This window comes from Schistocerca piceifrons, chromosome 1 (assembly GCF_021461385.2).
Source record: "Schistocerca piceifrons isolate TAMUIC-IGC-003096 chromosome 1, iqSchPice1.1, whole genome shotgun sequence".
Taxonomy (NCBI): domain Eukaryota; kingdom Metazoa; phylum Arthropoda; class Insecta; order Orthoptera; family Acrididae; genus Schistocerca; species Schistocerca piceifrons.
In genome coordinates, this window is record NC_060138.1 from 366833469 (window position 1) to 366849928 (window position 16460).

At 38.6% G+C, this 16460-nt stretch overlaps 2 protein-coding genes across 3 annotated transcripts in view; one reads left to right on the forward strand and one right to left on the reverse strand.

The window, feature by feature from the left end:
* LOC124786410 (eukaryotic initiation factor 4A-III) overlaps window positions 1-4665 on the reverse strand; it is a 60513-nt gene extending 55848 nt beyond the window's left edge. Inside the window, exon 1 of the mRNA XM_047254261.1 lies at window positions 4468-4665. Coding sequence (XP_047110217.1) covers window positions 4468-4612 — 145 coding nt within the window. The 5' untranslated portion in view covers window positions 4613-4665. The remainder of the gene's footprint in view (window positions 1-4467) is intronic.
* LOC124786384 (formin-like protein 6) overlaps window positions 4473-16460 on the forward strand; it is a 76484-nt gene continuing 64496 nt past the window's right edge. The window contains exons 1-3 of one of the 2 annotated variants that reach the window (XM_047254259.1): window positions 4473-4731; window positions 4903-5253; window positions 7040-7189. In XM_047254259.1, coding sequence (XP_047110215.1) covers window positions 5052-5253; window positions 7040-7189 — 352 coding nt within the window. In that variant the 5' untranslated portion in view covers window positions 4473-4731; window positions 4903-5051. Of the gene's footprint in view, window positions 4732-4761; window positions 5254-7039; window positions 7190-16460 lie in introns of those variants that run through there. The other variant, XM_047254260.1, reaches the window with a different exon arrangement.

Here is a 16460-nt window from a genome sequence, read left to right on the forward strand (position 1 = left end):
ACAATCACAATGGATAAAAGATTAAAAGAACGCAAAATCCCCAAGATTGGCAAAGTTTTGCAGAAGTTCGAAATAAAGCACGTACTTCAATGCGAGATGCTTTTAATAATTTCCACAACGAAACACTGTCTCAGAATCTGGCAGAAAACCCAAAGAGATTTTGGTCAATACCTTCACTGCGCGATAACAACGGCGAAGTCACTGACAACAGTGCCACTAAAGCAGAGTTATTAAACACGATTTCCCAAAACTCTTTCACCAAAGAAGATGAAGTAAATTTTCCTGACTTCCAATCAAGAACAACTGCCAAGATGAGAAACATAGAAGTAGATATCCTCGGTCTAGCACAGCAGCTTAAATCACTCAACAAAGACATGGCCTCCGGTCCAGATCTTATACCAGTCAGGTTCCTTCAAGAGTATGCTGATACAATAGCTCCATACTTAGCAATTATATACAACCACTTGCTCACAGAAAGATCCGTACCTAACACTGGAAAATTGCTCAAGTTATACCAATAACCAAAAAGAGAAAGAGGAGCAATCCACTGAATTACAGGCCCATATCACTAACGCCAATTTGCAGTAGGGTTTTGGAACATATACCATGTTCGAACATTATGAATTACCTCTAAGAAAACTATTTATTGACACATAGTCAGCATGGATTCAAAAAATATTGTTCTTGTGAAACATAACGAGCTCTTTATACTTGTGAAGTAATGAGTGCTATCGACAGGGGATATAAAATTGATTTCATACTTTTAGATTTCCAGAAGGCTTTCAACACTGTTCCTCCTGTGTGCTTATGGAATATCACCACAGTTGTGCGACTGGATTCATGATTTCCTGTTAGAAAGGCCACAGTTCACAGTAATAGACAGAACGTCATCAAGTAAAACAGAAGTAATATCAGTTGTTCCCAAGGAAGTGTTACAGGCCCTCGATTATTAGCGACATAGGAGACAATTTGAGTAGCCCTATTAGATGGTTGCAGATGATGCTGTCATTTACTGTCTTGTCAAGTCAAAAAATGGTTCAAATGGTTCTGAGCACTATGGGACTCAACTGCCGAGGTCATTAGTCCCTTGTCAAGTCAGCAGATGACCAAAACGAATTGCAAAATGATTTATATAAGATATATGTATGGTGTGAAAAGTGGCAATTGACCCTGAATAAAGAGAAGTGTGAAGTTATTCACACGAATACTAAAAGAAATCCGCTGAATTTCGATTATGTGATACATCACACAAACCTTAAGACTGTAAATTCAACTAAATACTTACAGATAACAATTACAAATAACCTAAACTGGAATGGTCATATCGATATGTTGTGGGTACAGCAAACCAAAGACTACGATTCATTGACAGAACACTTAGAAGGTGCAATAGGTCTACTAAAGAGACTGCTTACACCACACTTGTCCGCCCTATTCTGGAGTATTGCTGTGTGGTGTGGGCTCTGCATTGGATGAGACTGACGGACGAAATCAACAACGTTCAAAGAAGGACAGCTCGTTTTGTACTACTGCGAAACAGCAGCGATAGTGCCACAGACATGATACGTGAATTGGAGTGGCAATCATTAAAACAAAGGCGTTTTTTGTTGTACCGGGATATTCTCAAGAAATTTCAATCACCCGTTTTCTCCTCCAATTGCAAAAACATTCTGTAGGCACCCACCTACATAGAGAGAAATGATCATCACGATAAAATAAGACAAATTGGGGCTCACACAGAAAAATTTATGTGCTCATTTTTCCCGTGTGCTGTTCAAGAGTGGAACGGTAGAGGGACAGCTTGAACATGGTTCACTGAAACGTCTGCTAGGCATTTTACTGTGAATAGCAGAGTAATCACATAGATGTAGATGTGAATATAGGGTGCCGACTTCTTCAAGTATCTGAACCATCAATAATTTTGAAAACCATTGATGATCTCGACACAAACAATAGGGGCATCACACTGGGGAGAACATACCCTATCTGTAAATACGTTTACAAATCAAAACCCATTTCCTCAAACTGAAAGTATAACACTAGTACACTTTACTGAGATCTACAGTACAGAACACATTAAAACACCTGAACATGGTCAGGTAGGGGCAACTCAAGAGAATGGAAATAAAGGACAGAAAGGCTCTTAGAAAAATCTTGAGACCCACCAAAGAAGATGGTGTATACACAATTAAGACACAACAAGGAATTTCATCAACATCAGGACCACATTAAAAGAGTAATGGGGGAAGAGGAGGCTAATCCTTTAGTCATGTTGCAAGATAGTCAAGTGGAGACTTGTGGAAGAAACAAGCATTGTCTCTAAAAGGAAGCAGTTAATGCAAAGTGGGGAATAATAGTTAGGAAACACCTTGAGAAATTATAAATTGACTGCAATAATATTCGCAACAAATATCAATACAAACTGATTATCAGAACAAGATATTCTCCAGGCACTAACAATAGTAAAGGTGCATCTGAAAATTTGAGGTAATTGTGCTAATGGATGGAAAAACTTCCATATCACCAGGATGAGAGAGTACAGGACTTACAACAAAGCTCACCAGAATTAAGAACTACATGGGCCGGTATGAGCTCCAATGGGATAAACAAAACAATAAACAACAGTAAATCCTTTTCTATCATTTGTTCACACTTTTTCATGTTTGAAGAAGAGATATAAATCAATCTTATTATAAAATATGTACAGTTGAATCACTTATCAAACTTTGTAATAATGTATGATACTGCCCCCCCCCCCCCCTTCTTCCAAGATCTTGGTTGTTGTGACAACTGACTTTTAGTGTAGATCAAGCTCTAGATTAAGTCTAAAGGTGATAATCTGGTTGTGAGTTGGCAAAGCCAACAAACTGAGAGCCAGATAAAGATGGGGTAACATTTAACCTGTAACAGTACCACAGCCGTACATTTACATCTGCAACATATTTAATGCTCTTTTCATCATAAAAATTAAGACTGGAGATAAAGTCAGATAATACACATCAGATAATGGACAAGTCTTTAAAGAGTATGATGCATAACATATACACACACATTTAAAGGAGGGAGGGGGGGGGGGGACAGGGTCAGAGAGAGAGAGAGAGAGAGAGAGAGAGAGAGAGAGAGAGAGAGAGAGAGAGAGAGAGAGAGAGAGAGAGAGAGAGGGGGGGAGGGGGGGGGGGGACAGAGATCCACTCTGTAACTTTCACCAAAACTTTTGCTGTTCTGTGGCTGCAGAATTAGGATTTAATCAAAAGAATATTACAATACTTGAAAGAGTCTATAGAATTTAAACTGCAATTTTCTACGGAAGAGGACCACATCAACACCATGTACAGTAATGCAAACTGGGCAAAAGACACAGACAACAGGAAGTCAACAAATGGATTTATGTTTCTATTACAAGAAGGTATAATGTCTCGGAACAGCAAGAAACTGACCGGCTCTGATTTCAGTTTGTCACGGGGCTCTTTAGCTGCAAAAGCCAGTACAAGAAATTTCCTCAATCCTCAAACAGGACACAATTAAATATTTCTATTATAACAATGATGAAACTGGTTTACCCAAACAAGTGGTTTCAATGCAACCAAACATTGACACCAGTCATCGATTATTAGAGGAGGAGATTTGAGTTTAATGTCTTGTTGGCATTATACCACAAGCTTGGACTGGTGACGAATGAGGAAGGAAATTGGCTGTGCTCTTTCAAAGGAACCATCCTTGGCATTTACCTGAAGCGATTTAGGGAAATCATTGGAAACCTAAATTAAACTGGCCGGAGGCAGGTTTTACCCTCCCGGATATGAGTCCATTGTGCTAACGACTGTAGCACCTCACTTGGTCAGTTTATTAGAGCAATGGAGACATCTACAGTTATGGTAGGTCAAATTTCAACAGAAATGACGCTCACTTACATCATTGTCAATAATCATAAAATGAATAACGAATCTGGAATGACTTTTCTGTATGTAGCCTAATTGATTCTAGTATGGTCTTGTAAAAGAAAATCTATGTTCCTAATATAAAGCACTTTAAATACTATTCCGTTCCTACTGTTGGTAACATGAAGGTTACTAGGCTACAAGGCTAACGTTTGAAAACATAATTTACGATATCGTTTCTGGTAAATTCGGGTGTGCTGAACAGATTATTTTACGGAAACGAGAACGAAATGCCTGGAATTTTAAAGGGTACAACAAAACATATATTTACCTTATAGGCTAAATAATCAACAACAAACACTACGAAATTAATTTGTCGAATCTGCGCGACCTCGACAGCAGAACTAACATTACAAAACAGAATTTATTTATATTAATTATTACATGTTCCAATAGATTAACGCTAATACATACGTTCAGCTTTACTAATAAACACACACACACACACACATTTGGATATGTTGCCCAACAAATAACAACGCACAAACGGTTGAAAGTGTGTCATTCGTTACAAAAATGAAACACTTACCATATGCATAAATACCGCGTAGCAGCTCTTCTCGCAAGCCCATGCTATCAAACGTTGGAATAACTTCAACATCTTCGCTAGTCTCAAATTCAACATTTGATAAATCTTCAGTCTGCACAACACGTCTTATACGCAGGTCCTCCATTTTGCTCGTAGAAAGGGTTGACTTAGGAATGAGCGGTACTGGACCAAGTATGGCTGCTGGGCGTGAATTAAATAAGGAACAGTGGTATGTGGAATGAACCAAAAAGTGTTGACGAGGAGGTGAGTGAAATATTTGTGCGCTTCGGCGTTAGGTTACTTGCCTTATCGTTGAAGGATGTAAAGTTATACATTTATATGATGTGCCCTAGTTAGTTCTTTCGTATACCGACAGATTTCGTGTTTAGATATGGTACGAAAACAATAAACAGAACGATTTTCATTCATTCGCAGCAGGTGGAGGAATGAACATGGAGTAAAGAAGAAACATTACTACATACCAGACGATGGAGCTGTGCTTCGTAGCAGCCCGACGTCGGGGCAGCTATTATTCTGTTTATTTAAGGCCGAAGTGATTACCGTAATGTAGTGGAATAAAAGAGATGCGAGTGCAAGAAAATTCATTTGCATCATGTGCCAAAATGACCGAGGAAAGAAGCGTGAATGGAGGTCCAGATATTCCCAGTGGCAGCAAAAGAGGATATTCAGCCGGAGATATCGACGGAACCCAAAGTCCCAATTCTTCAACCAGCGAAGCTGATAAATCTTGCGGTATCGCAGGTGGTAGACTGAAATTTTTTAAGGGTAATTCAAAATTATTTTGCTTCTCTCCAGACTATTTGGCAAACCGTGTTTGATATTTTAGTTTTATGTTTATAAATGATAGTAATGCTTTAAATATATGGAAACATCATAGTGAAGCCTGTGTACTGATACACAATTGTGACAACACACCATTCATAACAGTGACAGCGCAGTTGATACTACAAGTAACCAGCACAGCATCATCCTGTGCATTTTGACGTCTATGATTCGTTACTTGCTTCTTACGTTGATCGTAGGTGTTTCTGCATGAACTGTCAACCTTTGTCAGTGAGGGAAATAACATACTCTATTTTTTTTAAAAAAAAAAAAAAAAAAAAAAACAGCATCAGGTTACCTTTCTTTGAAGCAATGTTTCTCTATTGTGACAGTTTCGTTGTTAATAACCCTGTGGTGTTTTATCTGGTTATTTTTCACCAAGCAGTGTCACCGGATTAGCATATTATTGCCAGAGTCTGGCTTATCAAAATAAGTAATCAGCAGTCATCATGCACCCATTGCTTTCCCTTTCCGTCACATTTAGCTCTTATACAACACACAGTTTTATTAGTTGGTATTGTTGGGTATTCCTCAGATATATTTGTTTTATTTTTTATGCCTCCTTGCAAGTAGGACTTGACACTTTAGGAAAAAAAAAACCATGCACGATTATATACTTTCTGAACACTGTTCATTTGCTTCATGGCAAGAAACATATTGTTGGTGTCCTGACAGCATATTTGAGATTTGGTGTGCAACATATGTTGGCTGCCAATTTACCTTACATATTATTATCCTTGTTGCAGTCTAAGTAATCATCTGACAGTTGTCCAGTAATTATTTAGACCTAAGATCTCAACACAGGACATTAATTCGCAAATGGGTTGGGCAACATTGGTGTGAAAAATGTGTAGAATTTTTTTAAACTGTATTTGAAATTTTGCAAACATCATGTACCTCCACTCTCAATTTTCACTTTTTATTTCTGCTCACATCATTTACAATTCAAAAAGGGGATGTTTTGGACCTAAGAGTTAGTGCTGCTTAGTAACTAATGATTAGCAACAACTTTGTTGCTAAGTATGTTGAGTGAAATGTCAGTGTGATATTTTTCTAGTAGTGGTAAATGAAAGTTAAGTGCCCTTCATTAATACCACACAAACAAATTACTATTAATGGTGTATTATTTACAAACAGGTCACTACTTGTCTCTGTCATATTGCTCCAGTCTTTTCATGTCCGTGGTTGTTCTCCTTATTATGCTTGGCAAGATCTGTGGTCAAATTGTTGAGAGAAACTAGATTTGTTCTTTTGCAATTCATTTTTCCAGTCAGTACGGACTTTGAATTGTTATGATCCAGATCCTAATTATGAGTTCAGCATTTAGGATAAGTTTTTATGTATCTTGTTTTGAAATCATCCTTGTTTCTATAACTTACAGTGTTAGTCTTGGTCGGCTCTAATCCAGACTGAATGTTGTCAGACCAAAAATTCATGAGAAACATCTAGCCTTTATTTCTTATTGCAATTCAGTTTAAACATGTTTATCACACAGCAAATATAACATTTAATCGGTATTATTCTGAGATCCAGTCATGGTCCTCTGTGCATTACAGAGACTTGGTAAATTTTCCATAGAATAATGTGTAATGGTTCAAACAGTACATTCTGTTTTTAATTGAGTATGTTACTGGTTAGTCCAAGACTTGGTAAAGAAGCCTTAATGAAGTAGGGCTCATATTGCAATGTGCATAAAGAAATGTTTGAATGACTTCGTACTTTATTGCAGATGGTAAATTCATATTGGAATTATCACACCGAACTGAAGGAGATCGAACGTCATGGGTTCCAGTGCCCAAAAAAACATACTGGCCTCCTCCTGCAACTACTGCTACTAGTACTGGTACTCCACGCCAGGAGAGCTCAACCTCACTTAGTGGTATGTTATTAGTTGTGTAAAAGCTGTGTATGTTTACAGAAAGTATTTTAAAATGTGGAAGAGTAGTGTTTCATAGTTGAGTATACTACTTGTTAGACATCTGCTCTTGGAATTCTCTTCTTAGTGTAGTACTGGAAATACATTCCAAACTTAATTTTAATTTATTAAGTAGCATCCAACCAATAACATATATATTATAGGAAGTTTGAAAATATTGCATTTCCAAAACATAACTTAGTCCTACTAGCAAGAATTGATTTTAAAAAATAATTTTAAAAGTATAGAGAGAGGTATAGATTTTATAGTCACCAGGCAATTTTGAACTGTTTACAACAAGAGGAGCTTTAGGTATGCAACTAAGTGGTCGAATGTGCGGAGCACAGTTTATGATACTGTCACAGTATTGCATACACTGTTGTTATTCACAAGCTTTACTACAGTATCACCAACTATTGATTTAATAGTTTCTTGTTTCTGCTTGTATTACAAAAGTGGTATCTTTGATTCTCATGTGGATAACTTGTAGGTGCCTGTTAACAAATCTCAACTGGCTCTCTGTCCCTGCACCACCAACAACTATTTATATGGTTCAGGGCATTGATAATTGATTACTTATGAGCTTCATAAGTATATTTATTATTTACTAGTCACGTGGCAACATTATAAGTTTTTGATTCAGAAGAATAGCTATATGTATACAATGATTACTAAATTACTACAAGTTGGCATTTCTACACATCTCTCCAGTATATAATATAACACAAATGACAACAGCTATAGACGAATATCAAGCTCTTTTATCTACTTTATCATTTTAAATATAACTAGTGAGTTAAAAATATACACAATATCTGTGTAAATACTATAAGATTGGTTATGTGCAAACTAATATCTTATGAGAAAACCTGGGGTCATGTAGCCTAATTGACTGCAGAACAATTTTGTTATTGTAAATAAACTATGCAGCTGTTGCTGCAGTAGAGACTCAGTATATTAATACTGCTTTAAAGCCTCATTCAAAATTATACAGTTCATTTTTTCCTTCCATTTCTTCTGCTAAGTGTGGGTGGAAGGTTGGGACACTGTATCATAGCAAAAATTTCATTATTGCCATTCAGTTAAAGACATGCCCATTTTCCTGAGCCTTTACATTAAATTATTGAAACCTAGTGAACCCTGAAATGTTTCGCGATTGCTAAATATATGTGGGTATTGGATATATGTCCCGATTTCCTTCTCCCCCCCCCTCTCCATCTCCTCTTCCCTCCTTTCTGTGTCCGACTCCTCCTTCCTTCTCTCTATGTCCATTTCCTGCCCTCCTCCCTTGCTGCCCATCTCCTCTTCACACCTTCTTGACGACCTTGAGCCTTGTTTATTGTTACAGCCAACAAAAACATAAATGGGTCACTGGTATACAGGGTATTAGTGATTTCTCCTGATACTGAATCTGTGAGGACAGTAGCTTCAGTAGCAGTATTTCACATAATTAAATCTCCAAATGGGTAGTATTACAAAGTTTCACACGATATAGATTATGTAGCAGTATTCTAATCATAGGGTGGTGAGAATACATACGACTTTTGTGTTTTCTTTTAAAACTGAATGTGATGAGGAGAACAAAACAACACATAGTTGTATACACATTTTTTGTTTAAATTATATATATTTAAAGAGGAAGAGTATACATGGGAGAAACAATTTGTCTATTGTTTTAAATGCCTTTCTAATGTGGTTAAAATTTGCTGTCAGAAGAAAATTAAACTGCACATTTTCACAGCACTGCATTTTTTTCCTCACATTCAGCTTTAACAGTAAACCTCTACATTTTTTTTAAAAAAAAGTATATAGATTTTGTCCATCCAAGTGCCATGTAAAAATTAGAAGTTAGTCAGTCAAGAACTTCCCAAGATTTTTGTTATATGCGGTATAATTTTGTACATATGAATGTTTATTAGAAAATCAGGTAAACATTTAATATGAAATCGGTCAAGAAATTTTCGAGATTTTTTGCTAAACATATCCTCTGGCCCCCACCCCCTCCCCCCTGTGTGTGTGTGTGTGTGTGTGTGTGTGTGTGTGTGTGTGTGTGTGTGTGTGTGAATATAATAGAGGAAAACATTCCACGTGGGAAAAATATATCTAAAAACAAAGATGATGTGACTTACCAAACGAAAGTGCTGGCAGGTCGATAGACACACAAAATTCAAGCTTTCGCAACAAACGGTTGCTTCATCAGGAAAGAGGGAAAGACGAAAGGATGTGGGTTTTAAGGGAGAGGGTAAGGAGTCATTCCAATCTCAGGAGCAGAAAGACTTACCTTAGGTGGAAAAAAGGACAGGTATACACTCGCGCGCGCACGCACATATCCATCCGCATGTGCGGACTAGATCATACAGTTCAATGCAGTCCTACTTTCTGAAAATATGGATGGGTACAGGTACAAGGACTCTTAACTTCTGCGCCAGTTCAGTGCAGTAATGAGTTCATTGTAAGTAAGTATTGTAGCAGTTGTATTACACGTTTATTACCTTATAAATAAATAAAAACTTTTTTTATTTTAAATTCAGTGCATTAGTATTTGTAAAATGTTTTTCATATAGCTTTCATTAAAAAATGACGACCATGCCACTTGGGACCTTTGGAATGGTACATTAGCTTATTTGTTTGAGTTGTAAATATTTGTCATGTATTGTTGTGTTTCTGACATGTTCTACATCCTGGAGGACCTCCTCACCACGAATCAATTGGAATGAAAGTAAATCTAATCTAATCTAATCTAAACGTCCCATTGACATCCTTGTGCATCTGTCCCCCAAAAAATAGTGCTAACTCGCAGGTCACCATGATAGTTTGAGTTACCATGTGTGGGTGTATAAGAACCTGCTGCTTCTGGCATTGGTACCGCTGTTCAGCTGTTGTCAGTGTAATGACCAGGCACTGCTTCCTTTCTGCCCTATCCTGAAAGGAACATATGCAAAAATCACTGCAAACCAAAACCATTCAACTGCCATGTTCTCTCCAACACTACACTACATGCCAAGTAAGTTACTTTCTCTGCTAGTGTTTCGAATCTTCAGCCTGCATAATTACCATGATTTACAATTTTTCCATGACAGATATATTCCTTGTACCAATCACGCCTACTTTAAGTGCAATTGTGTTATCTTCTCACCAGTCCATGCTGCAATTTCCAAAGAACTAGTTACAGATGTAAAAAAAGAACAGCTGCAACTAAAGCAAAAATCTCAGACTTTAGTCTTATCCACTAAGTAACTAAAAATAAAATATGTTTCCCGCTGATTGCTTCCATTGTTCCTATCAATAATTCTTGTAGTTTTCTCTCCATCTTCTTTATATTGGCCCAAGTCTAGGTTGTTATATGTATGTACTGATTATGAGGGGCTGTTTTGCTCACTTGCTGCACGATTTTTTCTTTTTTTAGCCCTTCTGCTGTTTTTTGGTTCAGTCCCAGTGATAGTCGTAAAGCCTCCAACACACCCCTGAAAGGGTCCAATATGCCCAAAATGGATGACTGTCGTTTGAGTAGAAAATTGACGATGTGGTACAGACTGTGGTAATGAGCATAAAACTTTTTAGTCTTTTCCTTCAGGTGTAAGGACTTCATCATCATCATCATCATCATACTCACCACCTTCACCACCCACATGGCATACTGTTGCCCCATTCGCTCCTGTCAATCCAGAGCCTTCATATTTGATTTCTGCTCTTGGCTCCATACTATCTATAAAATCTTCGTGAAATTCCACACAAATTCTCCTTTTTTTTCCACACACTACATCGTTTGGTAACAGGCCAATACTCTTGTGAATCTTTTAATTGTAAGCTGCAAATAGTGTAACAGTGTAAGCAAGTAATTTTGATGACTGTTGCATAGTGACTCTTGATCTTGCCAATTGTTGGGTGAACCTGTCCCTTTCATTCATTGTTCTTAATTTATGAATTCATAACAAACAACAGAGTTGCTTCAGTAATTTCACATGAAGTTAGTACCTAGGTCCCCCTGTATCAGCCAACTTTAATAACCAATTATTGACTGTTGCTCGTATGCCGCAGTGCCATGTTTTGATTTTGAGGAGCTATCACTTCTGACCCCCCCCCCCCCCCATGAACCATGGACCTTGCCGTTGGTGGGGAGGCTTGCGTGCCTCAGCGATACAGATAGCCGTACCGTAGGTGCAACCACAACGGAGGGGTATCTGTTGAGAGGCCAGACAAACGTGTGGTTCCTGAAGAGGGGCAGCAGCCTTTTCAGTAGCTGCAAGGGCAACAGTCTGGATGATTGACTGATCTGGCCTTGTAACAATAACCAAAACGGCCTTGCTGTGCTGGCACTGCGAACGGCTGAAAGCAAGGGGAAACTACAGCCGTAATTTTTCCCGAGGGCATGCAGCTTTACTGTATGATTACATGATGATGGCGTCCTCTTGGGTAAAATATTCCGGAGGTAAAATAGTCCCCCATTCGGATCTCCAGGCGGGGACTACTCAAGAGGATGTCGTTATCAGGAGAAAGAAAACTGGCGTTCTACGGATCGGAGCGTGGAATGTCAGATCCCTTAATCGGGCAGGTAGGTTAGAAAATTTAAAAAGGGAAATCGATAGGTTGAAGTTAGATATAGTGGGAATTAGTGAAGTTCGGTGGCAGGAGGAACAAGACTTCTGGTCAGGTGACTACAGGGTTATAAACACAAAATCAAATAGGGGTAATGCAGGAGTAGGTTTAATAATGAATAGGAAAATAGGAATGCGGGTAAGCTACTACAAACAGCATAGTGAACGCATTATTGTGGCCAAGATAGATACGAAGCCCACGCCTACTACAGTACTACAAGTTTATATGCCAACTAGCTCTGCAGATGACGAAGAAATTGAAGAAATGTATGATGAAATAAAAGAAATTATTCAGATTGTGAAGGGAGACGAAAATTTAATAGTCATGGGTGACTGGAATTCGAGTGTAGGAAAAAGGAGAGACGGAAACATAGTAGGTGAATATGGATTGGGGGACAGAAATGAAAGAGGAAGCCGCCTGGTCGAATTTTGCACAGAGCACAACATAATCATAACTAACACTTGGTTTAAGAATCATGAAAGAAGGTTGTATACATGGAAGAACCCTGGAGATACTAAAAGGTATCAGATAGATTATATAATGGTAAGACAGAGATTTAGGAACCAGGTTTTAAATTGTAAGACATTTCCAGGGGAAGATGTGGACTCTGACCACAATCTATTGGTTATGACCTGTAGATTAAAACTGAAGAAACTGCAAAAAGGTGGGAATTTAAGGAGATGGGACCTGGATAAACTAAAAGAACCAGAGGTTGTACAGAGATTCAGGGAGAGCATAAGGGAGCAATTGACAGGAATGGGGGAAATAGATACAGTAGAAGAAGAATGGGTAGCTTTGAGGGATGAAGTAGTGAAGGCAGCAGAGGATCAAGTAGGTAAAAAGACGAGGGCTAGTAGAAATCCTTGGGTAACAGAAGAAATATTGAATTTAATTGATGAAAGGAGAAAATATAAAAATGCAGTAAGTGAAACAGGCAAAAAGGAATACAAACGTCTCAAAAATGAGATCGACAGGAAGTGCAAAATGGCTAAGCAGGGATGGCTAGAGGACAAAGGTAAGGATGTAGAGGCCTATCTCACTAGGCGTAAGATAGATACCGCCTACAGGAAAATTAAAGAGACCTTTGGAGATAAGAGAACGACTTGTATGAATATTAAGAGCTCAGATGGAAACCCAGTTCTAAGCAAAGAAGGGAAAGCAGAAAGGTGGAAGGAGTATATAGAGGGTCTATACAAGGGCGATGTACTTGAGGACAATATTATGGAAATGGAAGAGGATGTAGATGAAGATGAAATGGGAGATACGATACTGCGTGAAGAGTTTGACAGAGCACTAAAAGACCTGAGTCGAAACAAGGCCGCTGGAGTAGACAACATTCCTTTAGAACTACTGATAACCTTGGGAGAGCCAGTCCTGACAAAACTCTACCATCTGGTGAGCAAGATGTATGAAACAGGCGAAATACCCTCAGACTTCAAGAAGAATATAATAATTCCAATCCCAAAGAAAGCAGGTGTTGACAGATGTGAAAATGACCGAACTATCAGCTTAATAAGTCACAGCTGCAAAATACTAACACGAATTCTTTACAGACGAATGGAAAAACTAGTAGAAGCCAACCTCGGGGAAGATCAGTTTGGATTCCGTAGAAACACTGGAACACGTGAGGCAATACTGACCTTACGACTTATCTTAGAAGAAAGATTAAGGAAAGGCAAACCTACGTTTCTAGCATTTGTAGACTTAGAGAAAGCTTTTGACAATGTTGACTGGAATACTCTCTTTCAAATTCTAAAGGTGGCAGGGGTAAAATACAGGGAGCGAAAGGCTATTTACAATTTGTACAGAAACCAGATGGCAGTTATAAGAGTCGATGGACATGAAAGGGAAGCAGTGGTTGGGAAGGGAGTAAGACAGGGTTGTAGCCTCTCCCCGATGTTGTTCAATCTGTATATTGAGCAAGCAGTAAAGGAAACAAAAGAAAAATTCGGAGTAGGTATTAAAATTCATGGAGAAGAAATAAAAACTTTGAGGTTCGCCAATGACATTGGAATTCTGTCAGAGACAGCAAAGGACTTGGAAGAGCAGTTGAATGGAATGGATAGTGTCTTGAAAGGAGGATATAAGATGAACATCAACAAAAGCAAAACAAGGATAATGGAATGTAGTCTAATTAAGTCGGGTGATGCTGAGGGAATTAGATTAGGAAATGAGGCACTTAAAGTAGTAAAGGAGTTTTGCTATTTGGGGAGCAAAATAACTGATGATGGTCGAAGTAGAGAGAATATAAAATGTAGGCTGGCAATGGCAAGGAAAGCGTTTCTGAAGAAGAGAAATTTGTTAACATCCAGTATTGATTTAAGTGTCAGGAAGTCATTTGTGAAAGTATTCGTATGGAGTGTAGCCATGTATGGAAGTGAAACATGGACGGTTAATAGTTTGGACAAGAAGAGAATAGAAGCTTTTGAAATGTGGTGCTACAGAAGAAAGCTGAAGATTAGATGGGTAGATCACATAACTAATGAGGAAGTATTGAATAGGATTGGGGAGAAGAGAAGTTTGTGGCACAACTTGACCAGAAGAAGGGATCGGTTGGTAGGACATGTTCTGAGGCATCAAGGGATCACCAATTTAGTATTGGAGGGCAGCGTGGAGGGTAAAAATCGTAGAGGGAGACCAAGAGATGAATACACTAAGCAGATTCAGAAAGATGTAGGTTGCAGTAGGTACTGGGAGATGAAAAAGCTTGCTCAGGATAGAGTAGCATGGAGAGCTGCATCAAACCAGTCTCAGGACTGAAGACCACAACAACAACAACAACAACAACATCACTTCTGAGTAGTGTGGATAGGCGCCTATTATCATTGACACACAACAATTTCCTACTGATGGTTACCCAAAAGGACCTAAGATGTCCAAACCAATCATCTCAAATAACTTACCTGATAATCTCTGCAGCAGAATATGCTGATGACTTGACTTTGCTCGTTGCATAATGGTACACAGTCCTTCACATACTAGTCCATGTCCTACTTAGGTGTTTGCCACCAACATTGTTTGGCTAGATGTTCTTTTGTTGTTCTATAATCCTCAAGGATTGCTAGCAGATGATGTCTATGCAGCAGGTACTGCAGCTTGACATCAGAACTTCGTTTGCTACATAACATTCAGTCATGCATGACAAATTGTTGTTGCGTTGCAAGTGGCTTATCACCTAAGGATGTTCTGCCTTATATAACCATACACCTATTAAGGTACTGACAATCACAACAAAAACGATACGCCTTTGTCCCATTCATACTCTTCTTTGGAATGATCACCACTACTGCTCCCGCCTCAATACTGTTAGTTAATAAACTCTTCCATTACTTGTTGCAGATGCTGTATTATTCTCTAAAGTTTACAATACACAGGTAGTTCATTCCAGTTGGGGTTCTGTGCTGTGTCACTGGAGTCTCTGGTAATGTCCCGTAGGATTAAATAGATCCATACATTCTAAAAATAACGGTTCCATTACTATCCTCTCTGTACCTTCCAAGAGTGCCACCATCTCTAGTTATGCAGCTAAACTAGCCGCTTGCTAAAGCATACTGTCTGAATTTTCTCTGTCCTAATCATATTCATATAAAATCTCCAAATTAGTGACCATTAACCCCCTGGACAAATCTATGTCCATGGTCCAAAGTTATCTATTCTGAGAGGCAGTTCCTGGTCATCATTCAGTTCCTATATACATAAAATACTCCTCTGAAAGAAACACCTTGCTGTATTACTAACTCTTCTTCTCCATTTAGTGTCTCTACTACTCACAATACATTTACCAGCAAGTTGGTTCCTATGCTCACTAACAATAATTTCCTCTTCACCTTGCGGAATTCAGTCTCGTGAGTCTATTCCAAAGGATTGTAAATGTAGCTTAAGTGGCTCACTCTACATCTGGGGCATGCCTTGTGGCAGTTTGGTGTTCTCAGCTATAGCACACAAATCATACAGTGTACCATCTAGCTCTACTATATGCTGTTCTAAATTGATTGCAGTGTGATGTCAAAGCAAGAAACATAATCTGTAATCCTAGGATTGTGGAATAACCATTGCCTATATGAGGCAAAATTTCCATGCAGACTCTGAAATTTTTTGCACCAATCCAGGAACTCAATTCCACTGAACCCAAAAAATTCACATTGTTTCCACACATACCATTTAACCTACATGATGGTGGACCCAGTGCTCTTTCCCCATGGGGTCTAAGCTTAATCCCAGCAAACCCATGTCCAATAAAAACTTATGTTTCTTCCCATCCACTAAGCCGCATAAGTAAAGTTCTACCACTGCACACACTCTAGGAGTGCCATGCTGTAGGTCTAGAGCCCTTGTTGCCATTTAACGTGAGTTACTATTCACACCTCATGACCACATATCATGTCCGCTGTTAGGATTTTGCCTGTAGTTGTGTTCCAGATGTCCTGTCCACCCACATTTCATACATTATGGCTCACAGCATACCTGCCATATGTGACTCATTTGCCGACAACTGTAACACTTGGTAAAAATTTCTTTTCTATCCTGACTGTGGGTCACCACGTCCCTCTCTTCCAATACCAAGGCAAATGCAGAGTCAAAAATGCCCACTCAATAACACCATTCTTTATGAAACACATCTTCCATTCAAGAGGTCGAT